At 34.7% G+C, this 13,749-nt stretch overlaps 1 protein-coding gene across 1 annotated transcript in view; it reads left to right on the top strand.

Annotated features, from left to right (window-relative positions):
• The window catches only part of LOC111064608 (phospholipase D1-like), a 29,514-nt gene extending 17,042 nt beyond the window's left edge, over window positions 1–12,472 (top strand). The window contains exons 10-15 of the mRNA XM_039422558.1: window positions 1,003–1,116; window positions 2,488–2,627; window positions 4,999–5,193; window positions 6,508–6,639; window positions 9,602–9,786; window positions 12,315–12,472. Of these exons, the coding sequence (XP_039278492.1) occupies window positions 1,003–1,116; window positions 2,488–2,627; window positions 4,999–5,193; window positions 6,508–6,639; window positions 9,602–9,605 (585 nt within the window). The 3' untranslated portion in view covers window positions 9,606–9,786; window positions 12,315–12,472. The remainder of the gene's footprint in view (window positions 1–1,002; window positions 1,117–2,487; window positions 2,628–4,998; window positions 5,194–6,507; window positions 6,640–9,601; window positions 9,787–12,314) is intronic.
• The last annotated feature ends 1,277 nt before the right edge of the window (window positions 12,473–13,749 follow it).

A 13,749-nucleotide genomic window follows, 5' to 3' on the forward strand; every position in this document is an offset into this window, starting at 1 on the left:
TATCTTCCCCGTAACCCCCTCGCCCAGCATCCCTACCCTACAACTACAGCTGTTCCCTAATAACTACAGCTGCAGACAAAACACATGACAAAGCTATTAACTTTTGTTGATAACAAAACTAGCAGCCAAAAAAAATGTTATCAACTTATTTATAGTTTTAATGTTTATTTTGGACTAAAATTTTATAAAAATTGTACACGTGAAATTCTAACCTTATCTTGTACTTTGTCACTTATAAATTTGGAAGAAAAATAGCACTAGGACTACCTTATTATTTCATCTTTCAATGTTATTACATCAGTGTCATTTGCATTGTAAATAAATAAATAATAAAATTGTAAATATGTTGTAAACTTTTGTTTTAGACTCTGGTGTAAACGCATTATAATTCATTTACATCAGATCAGATGAAGATCATTATGTTAATGATCACACACATGTTTCAATTCAAATTTGAAGACAATTTTTTGCTTTTTATTCCGGCTGTTATATCATATGAATACTCTCGTTAAATGAAATCATATGGAAGTCAATTATATTGATAACAAGATCTTGTTAATAACAAGGAATTTTCTGTTAGAAACATGAGTTATTAGCTTTTGTCAAAAGAAATTTTTGACGATTCAGTCAAGTTAATAACTTTTTGTTATTAACTCCGGTGTAAACGAAGCTTTATACTGCTTCATTCATGTAGATTGTGATATGAATTCTGGCTTAGGGGCCCATCATACAGACATATCTATTTAGGCCCGGTCCCTAGGATACTTCAAATTCAAAGGATCAAAAAACCTATAGATTTAATGGCTCATTACATTAAATAAGTGTCCTAGAAACCGATCCTAAATTTCTTATTTACCTCATAGTACATAGGATCAGCGCTATACTGAGTACAACTAGTAGATTTTATATGAATATTTATATTGTAGCATATAAATATTGTAGTATCGATATTGAATTTCTTGATCAATATATTATTCTCGTGTAAAATTCTGTTTGTTACAGGAAGCTGGAGTTAAAATCTTTCTTCTGCTCTACAAAGAAGTTGAAATCGCTCTGGGTATCAACAGCTTCTACAGCAAGCAGACTATTGCAAAGTGTCATCCCGAAAATGTCAAGGTAACAAACCCGTTTATTATTCAGGTATTATCAAGTGTTATCAAGTCTTCAGCTATGAAATGCAATCTTGTAAACTAGTAAAACAATGTATATTAATTGGTGATATGAATTTAATTTTTTTATTATATAGTGACAGAATATTTAATTTTACTTATTTTAAATTCAAATGTTATTACAAATTATCTATAATATGATAAAAGAAAAAAGTGACTTATACACGTACGGGATAGGAAATTCACGATTGACGTGATTCATCACGTCTCAACTACTGGACTTATTTAACTAAAAATTTTGCATATAGATTCTTAATTCATCGAGGATGGTTATAGGCCCATTTTAAATTATTCAAGATTTCAGTACGTCAAGTTTTCAATTAGAGATGGAAATTACTGAGATATTACAATTATTCAAATGCTAATTAATCTATTATTATTATATTATTAAACGAAAATCTAAATGAATGCTGTAATTCACCCCGAAGACTCCTGCTACTGCAAATATTGACAACAGGGTAAACAGCTAGATGTAAATTTGATGAGTCTACTATTCAAACATTATTTGTGAGTCCGGGAATCGAACCCAGTACCTCCTAATTGCCGGTCAGGAATGCTTACCCTTACACTAAACTGACAATCTCTGGATAGCAGCGCTCATTTTATACGAAGCCATAGCGGCCAGCCAGTCTACAGATGGAAATTACTGAGATATTACAATTATTCAAATGCTAATGAATTAATTATTAAATGAAATCCGAATTAAATGCTCTAATTCACCCCGAAGACTTCTGCTTCTGCAATATTGACAACAGGGTACAACACTGACAGATAATTTTTGAATAGTAGCGCTCATCGAATTTCCATCTAGCTGTTTACCCTGTTGTCAATATTTGCAGTAGCAGAAGTCTTCGGGGTGAATTACAGCATTTAATTTGGATTTTCGTTAAATAATTTAATATAATTTATATACGGTAATATTTCTCGTTTATCAGAGTATTGAAGAGCGTAAATTGTATTTTGAAAAGTGAAAGTGACATAACCAACATTTTGATTTGGACAGTATAGTATAAATTGGAAATGGGACAGTTTTGGGTATGACCCTGTTGTGCCTTTCCTCATCTCAAGTATTTGTACACAATGTGATAAATAAATAATAATAAGTTTTAATGAGACCCTTGCGGAGCACGGGCTACCTGATAGTTAATAATAATAAAATATCCATAATGATTGATATTCATCAATAATTTTGTGCTATACATTTTAATTTCATAGTTAAGTGTGACTTTTAAGACTATTAAAGAACCTTTAATCTGATATAGTTTGGCTAGTAGAAATACATTTGTTGCTACATACATTGTACATACGCGTGTTGCAGGTGCTAAGACACCCGGACCACACAAAGGCGGGAGTGTTCCTGTGGGCGCATCACGAGAAGGTGGTAGTGGTGGATCAGAGTGTGGCGCTTGTAGGGGGCATTGACCTCTGCTACGGCCGATGGGATGATCATCACCACAGGTCATTCTCGCCACAAATCTTACACACTTCAAAACTACTCTTCAAGTAGTCCTAGATCCTAGAATATACCGCACTTCAGTGCTAATATCGGGGCACCGAGCTTCGCTCGTTATTTATTTATTGATAAACAGAACACAATTCTTCAAAATGATTGGGGAAGGACTAACAGGCACAGTCCAAAACTGTTTCTTCCCCGAATTTTGATTTATACACTATAAATAGTCCAAAAAGTAGGTTATGTTCCATACACTTGAATTCAGGTCCAATTTTCAGTCCAATATTTAAAAACAAAAAAGTTCTAATTTAGATTATCTACAAACCAAATTGAATAACAAAATAACACTCACTAATCACTTAAGATTGTCAAATAATGAATAACTTCGAAAATTATGATATACTCTAGTTTAGAATGATTATCATGTCATTTCAACAAATCAGATTATTTTGCTCAAGTCGATTAAAATTTCTAGAAAATATTTCTCGCTGATTGATTACACAGCTGTAAATAATTCTGTCTCCCTCCCACACACGCATCTCCTGTTTCGACAGACGACGAAATTATCATCTGTTTTTCCAAGGATGAATAATCATTGTTATCCCTTTCATGTCCTTCAGCGAGTTTTCCAAGGGATGAGACCTAGTGCAATCGAATTTTTATATCATAAACCTACTATGATCCAAATTTCGTGGAAATCTTTAAAGCCGTTTTCGAGATCCGTTGAACTAAATAACCAGATATCCTATTATATTAAGCGAGCATTTTTGTAATTATATATCTGGTTATTTTTATATCTGGTTATTTTCATACCTGGCTATTTTTATATCTGGTTATTTATGTTTAACGGATCTCGAAAACGGCTCTAACGATTTTCACGAAATTTGGAACATAGTAGGTTTATGATATAAAGATTCGATTGCACTAGGTCTCATCCTTGGGAAAACTCGCTGAACGACATTAAAAGAATAATTCATCCTTGGCTGAAACAGCTGTTGATAGTAAAAAAGTGAGTATGTGAAAAATCAAAATATCGCATCCCCGAAATTCATAAGATGACGTATAGCCAGCTGTGAAATATAAACACGATCATTTTAGAGAATTGTGTTCTGTTTATCAATAAATAAAAATAACGAGCGAAGCTCGGTGCCCCGATATTAAAAATATAAACATATCTACCGAAATTGCTCGCTTAATATAATACAAACCACTCTCGGTCTCAGACAGCACCGTATCGCGCATGCGTTAGTAACGGTTTTTCCCGTTCCATTCTGTCAGATCTTTGAATGTAAAGTTCCTTGTGATGATGGTTACCGAGCACCGTAACTGGAGCCGTCATTCCATTTGATGATGATATTATTATCCAATGATGATTTATCATTAAATTCGATATAATAATCAATATACTATCATCATTTCATTCAATAAAAGAAAGAGTACTTTTCAATAATATAACTAATAAAATATAACGGTTGTTATTTAACTAATGTTGAAAACACTATAACTAAGTCAGCATATTGTCATTTCAAAGCAAAAACCTAATCCCCTAACCTCCCTTTTTTATTTAAAACATTAATAAACATAAATCTTTGTAAAAACCGTAATCCTCCAAGCATATTGCAATTCAAAGCAAAATCCTAACCCCCTAACCTATCTTTCACCTTTGAAATATCAAAAACCATACTCTACCTGTACCCTAGCCCTTTCTAGCATATTGCAATTTCAAAGCAAAAACTAACTTAGACTTATGAAACATTATTAAATATATCTTGAAATAACCTAACCCCTAACTCTTTCACATTCAATACTTTGGATTTCAAAGCAAAATCCTAACCCCCTAACCTATCCTTTCACCTTTGAAACAACAGAAACATAACTCTACCTGGACCCTAGCCCCTTCTAGCATATTGCAATTTCAAAGCAAAAACCTAACCTATCCTTATGAAACATTATTAAATATAATCTGAATAAAACCTAACCCTTAACCCTATTTTGTCATTGTTGAATTTCTACATTGTTGATAAACGATGTGACAACCTTGCAATGCGTGAAAGAGATAGCGCCATCTGCTTTTTGAATGATACACAAGGATAGCAACACCATTGCAAATCATACACTGCCATTATAACGTGGACCTCACTATAGATACTCAAAGAATACTTTTGAATAACTATGTGATAACTGTGGACCGTGCTGGCCGTTACTCTGTATTGAGACAAAGAGAAGCTGCTAATATAATAGGATAACTTAATTCTTATAGATTCTATTAGATGAACGGAACTTGACAAAAACATATGTTCATCATGTGTATGTTAAGTTTAAACCCAGCTTAAGACTGATGTTATGACTCATTAACTTATGTGATTGATGTTACAGATTGACCGATCTAGGCAGCATTAAACATCGTGACAGCAGCGCAGTTATTACAGCGGAAAGTGCAGCGTTAGCAGAAAATGTAGCAGCAGCAGCAACAACAGCCGAACAGAGTAGCATTGTCTCATTGGTCAAGATGACCAACTCACTCAGTGTGGGCGTGGTCAAGCTGTCTAGTCAATCTGATGATAGTATGAAGTGAGTCACTAGTCCTTTTTATTATCTCAATTATAAAGAAAGGAATATGTCCTATACATGGATAGGAAATACACGAATGACGCATCATCATTATGAACTGATTAGATTGTATTTTACATCAAGATTCTGAATTTAACGAGGATGGTTATAGGCCTATTTTATTATTATCAATAAATTTTCTGATTGATTTTACATCAGATTCTTAGTTTAACGAGGATGGTTATAGGCCTATTTTCATTCTTATCAATCAATTTCCTTATAATTAACTTATAATTTTACATCAAGATTCTTAATTTAACGAGGATGGTTATAGGCCTATTCTCATTCTTATCAATCAATTTCAATTGATGTCATCCCACATACAGTGGATATGCTTGGCAATCTCTTCAGACTGATTAGTCCTCGTGACCTATCATGTGAGTCCCACTCATGGCCTTCTTTGAAGGCCTTCGCTAAGGAAGGGGCGGCCAAGTGCCTCTAGGGCGCCCGGCCACCCTTGACTCAGCCTCTTGACCCACATTGTGGGCCTCACCTCTCCCAAGAAATTCTGCTTAAATAGCCGCCCTTCTTTGAGCAGTGGTAAGGTTGGTCTCTCCACCAAAAATCATGACCTACGTGAGTTCCACTCCTGGTCTTTTTGTAGGTCCTACCGCGGAAGAAGGGGCCGCCAAATTACCTCTAGGGCACCTGGCCACCCTCGAATCAGCCTCGACCCACATTCGTGCCTGGAGTTTCACCTATCTCTGGTCTCTTGGGTTTTTCTTTTTGTCTCCGAAAACTGCCCTGATGGTGCTGATCCACTACCTCCGTAAACAAAGCCGTAGTGCATTCGTGTGACGTCAGCACAGGTAGGGCTCCTACACCAATAAAAATTGGCTGATTTCAGCTGATCTTTATCAGCTAGTGTTTCTATTGTGTAGGAGCCGTAACTGTGCTGACGTCACACAAATGCATACGGCTTTATTTACGGAAGTAGTGGCTGATCCCGTAGGTTTGAAGGCAAGGCAACTTTTGGAGTTGCCTTGGGGTCCTTTCAGTCGCCTCCTACGACAGGGATACTGTTGGTGAATTCGGGTTTTCAACACATTCTTGAGTACAATGTTCGACTCAAAGTTCCCCCAACCCACAGGGGGCGAGGCGCCCGATAGGAGACCAGCACTCCCCCGGGATGTAAACAATAAGTATGGCAAAGTTGAATAAAACAAACTGGCTTTGCGATGTGGGTTAAGAATGAACAATAATAATAAGTTATAATAGCTTATCATATATATTCTGATACTCTTTCAATAAAGTTGTGATTTGTGACTGTTTCAGAATAGTGAACGATACGAATAACCCAGCAGAACCTAACACTAGTGAAATGATGGAAACGTTGTTAACGAGCCAGGCCCGGAGAACTATAAGGGAGACACTCCTGAAATGCAGCGAAAAAATATTCTCTCCAAGGTAGGTAAAAAGGAAATCCTAAGGTATGGCTTTGTTGGTGGAGAGGTCCCCTAGGGGAAGGTCTCACCTAGCCTGATTTTAATATATGATTAAGCCGAAATATTTAATTTAAGACTTCATCAGCCGGACCGACAATTAACGTATCCATCCGATAACACGGAGTGGCCTGTCTAAAAACGTTGGTTCATATCTGGGTCTAAACCCGGGACCTCTAGGTTGCTACGCAAGTTAGGTTATTATTGGATAATAGATAAAAGTAAATAATATATTCAAATATCTTATAAAAAGAAATAAAAATCTCAGTACCCTTTTTGAATTATTTTATCACCAAATGTTTCAACATGATGCATTTCAAGTGATATGAAGTCATATCACTTGACTGAGGGTACTGAGATTCTTATTTCTATTATATTACAAGTAGCCCTATACAGAAAAGAGACAACTATCTAATATATCACCCCCTGATTCTATAACGCCTTATAGCTTTTGTGAGATTCACTCCAAATTATTAGCATTGAATTATTGGTATTACTCAATATTTTCTTTTTCTACTTGGATGGTTCTTTTAAACTTGAGATTTGATACTTTTTTGATAATTCAGTCGATTCACCATATTTTAGTCAAATGTATACAACTGACAATGATGCTATGAGCTTCGAGACTTCAGTTCCCTATTTGTAACTGACCAAGTAGAGAAAGACAAAATACTGTGATTTTATTTCGATTTATCACTGTGAGGAAAATCAACGAATTCGCTAATGCAAAGTCAGTGTTGCAATGAAATTTACAGAGTGCCACCTACGGAACACCGGCAGAACCTTAAATTCCTCATGATTTTACTAACCGGGAAAAATACCGTGAATTCCTCATGCATTTTTCTAATCACTCATTACTTTTTCATAAATTCATTTAATTTAATAAAGAAGTGTACAGTAACAATAAACTAAAAAAAAACACTTGATGGCTAGCACGATTAATTGGCACTGTTTTGAACCTGCCTAATCCGAAATACCTAAAATCTTCGATATTCTTCATAATACCGATGTTTGAAAAACGTTTATTTCGAAATTATCATATTTTAGTCATGATATAAATCAATTCCATTCCAGAATTAAGTATTTTGATGCTTCATTCTCTTCGGAATAAGACTTTCGCCAAGGTTTGAAGAGTCGCCTACAGCCAGAATCGGCTGTCAATGGTACTGTACATACATACATATGGCTTCATTATTAAAAGTATGACTCAGATTCATAGCAAATGTATGTTCAAATGTATTGAGACTTTGACACTGTAGTTTGTTTTTGTGAGGAATTTTTCGATTTTCACTACTCACTGAGTGTTGAAAATGGACCCTGTCCTAAAACACTCCACACACATGAGTAGTTAAAAGAACGTACTAATCCTCAAAAATGACTGTAGTTTCAAAAATTATCAATATATTTGAAATTTTTATACGCTATTTGCAATTCGTCATGGAAGATCAACTGAAGATTTTCATTATAGATTCTTTACGAGTATCTTGTTCCTCAAATACCGTGGATACTCTACCTGAAAATTTGAAATTTTACTCTGGAAAACCGGAAATTACTCATGATTTTTTTTATTTTAAGATGGGTGGGCCCCCCTGAATTTAATAACATTTTGTCTACTTGTAACCGTGCCTAGTAATAAAAACCTTCAATCATATTGTATATTCGATTCTTAAAGGTATTTGAAAAAGTTAAATTCCTGCATCAATTACATTACTAAGCAGTTGATGTCAATAAGGCTCTTCATTGATTATTCTACGAGTTTTTGTAGGTAAATAAATAAATAGCAAAAGAGCGATTAAAAATTCAAATATTAACTTTTTTGTATAGGTTTAATATCGGGGACCGAGCTTCGCTCTGTAGTACAAAAGCATAAAAAATATATTACGAAAGAATAAATTATAATAATATTCATAGTTCATACTGAAATCTTCTATCTAATCACAGTGAATTAAGATTGATTCCCAGAGGAATGCAAAAATTTCCCTCACAAAGGCCCGTTTGCACAAAAGCCGGTTAAATTTCAATCCTGATAAATTTCACGTGAACCAAATCAGAGAAGACCATTTCAAAAGGATGGATCTACTGGAATTAATTAGGATTAAAATTAACCCGGCTTTTTTGCAACCGGCACTAAGTACCTGATTGAATGATTACAAAATTTCAACAGCTGTGTCATCCCACACACATGAACTCGCTCACTAACTTCCATCATCAACAGACGACGAAATAATTAGGTATTATCAACTGTTTTTCCAAAGATGGATAATAATTATTATTTTGAATGAAAAATACTAAGAAATAGTCAAAAACCACAGATTTTTGATACTTAGAAAGACCGGTTTCGGTTATTACACCATTGCAATCTCTGATAAACTAAAAACTGATAAACTTTTCTAGTTATAGAGATTGACCACGGTGTAATGACCGAAACCGGCCTTCCTAAGTATCAATAAATCTATGGTTTTTGACAATTTCTTAGTATTTTTCATTCAATAAGAATAATTACCACAATATCAACTTCTCAACTACACGAAAATTAACCTTCTAATGTCCTTCAGCGAGCTTTCCCAGGGATGAGACCTAGGGTAATCGAATTTTTATATTATAAACCTACTATGTTCTGAATTTCGTGAGAATCGTTAGAGCCGTTTTCGAGATCCGGTGAAATACAAACATATAAACATCGAAACATATAAACAGAAATTGCTCGTTAATAGAAATGATTATAGAAATAAAATGTAGATATCCTCCAGTAAAATAGAAAATGGTATTGGATGATATTAATTTTATTATATTCTAATAAAAATATTGTGTTTAGTTCCATTAATTCTACCATTTTTTTGAATTCAGCTACAGTATTCTCTAATTACTCTAGCCATTCGATTATTCTAGAATCATTTGATCTATTATTCTTCTGTTGTGGTCGTTAGATGAAGGAAAACGTACGCAATAGAGGACGGGAGTGGAAAACGTTCCTGTTCACATCGGACGAAGACGAAGAATGATGATGAAGATGGAGATAAAGACAAGACACATCATGATGATGATGACGTCATTAATGATGACGTCACACAGACGATGGCACTGACTGCTCAAGTCGAATCACTCAACAAACGTAAGTGTGTGTTGTTCGATTCAAGTAATCAGTAAACTATAATGAGTTCACTTTATAATGGCAGTATTTGATTGACATTGGAGTTGCTATCCTTGTCTATCATTCAACAAATCAGATAGCGCTATCCTTTTATTGCTCTGCAACGTTTCTAGATTGCTCTTCAACCATGTAGAAATATAGTTGATATAATATTTAAGGTTGTGCATTCAATAATTTTTTTTCAATTTTCTTTTCTTTTTCTAATCCATTGGACAGGTTCGTAGGACATAATCTATGCAATTGAAATATTTTTATCAGCTTCTGTTAGCTAACAATAGGGCTTCAAAGTCACTTTTTTGAGGCAGATGGTACACATACCCTACAAAAACTACTGGTCGAAAATGTTGAGAAAAATATGCAAGTTCCTCTTCAATATAGCAAAAATTACGTCAACTTTGTTTTTAAAAATCTAAAAAAAATAAATTTTTATGCATTTTAAACTCCTTTTTCACATTCAATGTTCGTTCTATAGACTTCAAATTCATAGCTACTTGTAGCGCTGTTCTTGATGAATAAATTGATGCTTAACTTCTTTATAGACACAATAATAGCCGCTGGTATGTGTACCTTTAAAGCACGGTTTTTACGCCTGCTATGCTCGGGCAGCAATGAATAGTACAGCTGGAACGATCTAGCGGAATTAGATTGTCCCTAGAGCTAAGCGCTCGACCTTAATCTCAGTTATAGAAATTTATTATTCAATTATTGAAAAATATATTTTATTTACGCTTAAAATATAATTGATCATTTTAAACAAGAAAGACCAGTTATACTGGTATCAGCAATCCTCTATAGAAAGTAGTGGCAAAACAGAGAATCGACAACGCTGTTATCTTATCTTTCTACACTGTCATGATAACGTGGACCTTACCATGTTCGATTCAATTAACCTAGTTAAATAAGTTACCTAATTTAGTAACCTAGTTGACCGAGCAAAGTGAGGTCTAAGATTCAAGTCGACGGTTTGGCATTTCTCTTAATGTTTAAATGTTTATATGTTGCGCATTTACGGCGAAACGCGGTAATAAATTTTCATGAAATTTGACAGGTATGTTCCGTTCCTTTTTTAATTGCGCTTCGACGTATATACATGGTTTTTGGAAATTTTGCATTTCAAGGATAATATAGAAGGAAAAAGGAGCCTCCTTCATACGCTAATATTAGAGTAAAATCAGACTATCATCATAAATCAGCTGACAAGTGATTACACAGATGATGTGTGGAGACGTTAGTCTATTGCTGTATTTCCATAAGGTCTATAGTTTCAATCAGGTACTTGTGGATGAGAATACTGCGTGAGGTCTCATGTTTACAGAACCACTAGTTTAGTTGCTATGAAAATGAAAAATACAATGTTTAATAAGTTTGGTAGTTCAGAAGTGAAGATACATCAAACATCTAATACAGAGCTTTCTTTATTGTACTATAGTTGGGTCCACGTTATAATGACGGTGAGGAAAGGAAGGAGCACAGTATCGCCGGTTCTTTGCCTTGCCACTGCCTTCTATAGAGGATAGCTGATAAAAGTATATCTGATGTAATATCATTCTCTTCAATGTTTGATTCCATTACGAACTGCTTGTTAAATAATCACTTTGAACAATTAATTACGACATAGCAGTCAGGTATTCATATTATAAATAAAAGCTATTAGCTTCTACTCACATTAGTGTAGCGCTTTCGGACACTGGGCCCTTCATCAACACTGGCTGTCACTTCCGTTGTTGAATACATATGGTGAGTAAGCAGCGTGGGTTGTGGGAGTGGCGGGAATTTTTGAACTGTTGGCGGCGGGGGTGGCGGGAATGTTTGAATTTGTGGATTATTGGAGTAGGAGGTTGAAGAGGCTGTGTGATTTGAAGTTGGTTTGCTCATTAAGGATGTTGTGGGGGTCTCTTTTAGTATGTTATATTTCAAATTGTTCTAAGGTGTTTAGTTCAGGCCCTTTGTTTCTGATGTGTAGAATTTTTAAATTTGTGGCTGTCTGTGTAGGTGTGATTGTTTCCTATCAAGTGGGTAGCAAATGCTGATTCGGGGTTGTTGATGTGTTCTTGAATCTTTATTCAAATGAAAAAATAGAAGCTAATAGCTTTTATTTATATAAATACCTGACTGCTATGTCGTAATTAATTGTTCAAAGTAATATCATTCTTGTTTAAAATAACAATAATATATTATTCGTGCGAAAATATATTTATTCAATGATAATTTTATTCATAATTGAGATTGAATAATTTGTTAACTATATATGTTCTACATTGTTGAAAAACGTTCTGGCAACATTGTGGAGGTAGGAAAGGATAGCGCTATCTGCTGTGTCGAATGATAGACAAGGATAGCAACAACAATGTTAATGAAATACCATTATAACCTGAACCTCTCTATAGTTCAGGTGTGATGTTGCATCAAACAGCTTATCCAATGCTTCGTGTATTTTATTGTAGACAAATATTATAGAAGAAGATGACTTTGAAATTCCTCGTTTCCAGAGCAGACATAGGGGACGGACTTATCGAAGATGGCGTGAAAGGCCCGGCATCCGCCATTTTGAAGGACTTTGAAGGACTTACCGGCTCGGCTAAGCTGTGGTACGGCAAAGATTACACCAACTTCATTGTCAAGGATTTTGACAACCTGGATCTGCCGTTTCAAGGTCAGTTCCTAATTTTATTTTGCTACTAGCCATCAGGCTCGCTTCGCTCGCCATATCCGTCTGGCAAGGGGACTCCGCCCCCTGGACCCCCGACTGGATCGTCCAAAAATAAGATCAGCGAGCTCGCTTTGCTCGCCTGCATTTTTCCATGAATTATTGAAAAAGGTGAAAACGCAGAAAAGCTGAGAAAAACGTTGGGAAAACGCTGATTTTGGGCGTATCTTTGATGAAATATTAAAGTCACCTCATCACAAAATGTTTAGACCCTACCTAAACCTCTGTACCAAATTTGAACATTTTCTGTCTATTACTTGATGAAAGAACTGGGCGTATCTTTGGCGTTATTTCAAATTAACGCACACTTACGAAATCAATATGATCACAACCTTAAATAGACAAGTCAATAATAATCTGAATTATGATAAAACTAAATTCCAAATATATTGTGGAATCAGAAACAATAAATTGTACAAATTGATAAGCGACACTGTTTTTTAAGGTAATTTTGAAGTACGGTAAATATATTTTAATAACTCACCTTCTTATTCATTATTTTATTAATAGGACAAAACATAGAACCTACAATGAATATTGTGAAGTAGATATTTATCTTTTGCGTTTGATTATTTCCAGTAAATTTTCATAATAATAATCTACTTTAGTACACAAACCACTCTCTGTCTCAGACAGCACCGTATCGCGCATGCGTTAGCAACGGTTTTTTTCCGTTCCATTCAGTCAGTTCTTTGAATGTAACGTTCTTTGTGATGATGGTTACCAAGCACTGTAACTGGAGCCAATCGTCATTCTATTCGATGAAGATATTATTATCCAATGATGATTTATCATCAAATTCGATATAATAATCAATATATTAACATTTTATTTTGAAAAAGAAAGAGTACTTTTGAATAATATAATTATTAGAATATAACAGTTGTTAAAAACACTATAGCTAAGTCAGCATATTGTCATTTCAAAACAAAAACCGAACCCTCATCCTCCCCTTTTACATTTGAAACATCAATAAACATAACTATTTGGAAAACCTCTAATCCCTTTCAGCATATTGCAATTTCAAAGCGAAATCCTAACCTATCTTTCCACCTTTGAAATATCAAAAAGCATAATTCTACCTGGACCCTAGCCCTCTCTAGCATATTGCAATTTCAAAGCAAAAACCTAACCTAACCTTATGGAACATTATTAAATATAATCCAAAAAACCTAACCATCAACCCCTAACCCCTCCACATTTAATAATTTAGATTT

The sequence above is a fragment of the Nilaparvata lugens genome, chromosome 3 (genome assembly GCF_014356525.2).
Source record: "Nilaparvata lugens isolate BPH chromosome 3, ASM1435652v1, whole genome shotgun sequence".
Lineage (NCBI taxonomy): Eukaryota > Metazoa > Arthropoda > Insecta > Hemiptera > Delphacidae > Nilaparvata > Nilaparvata lugens.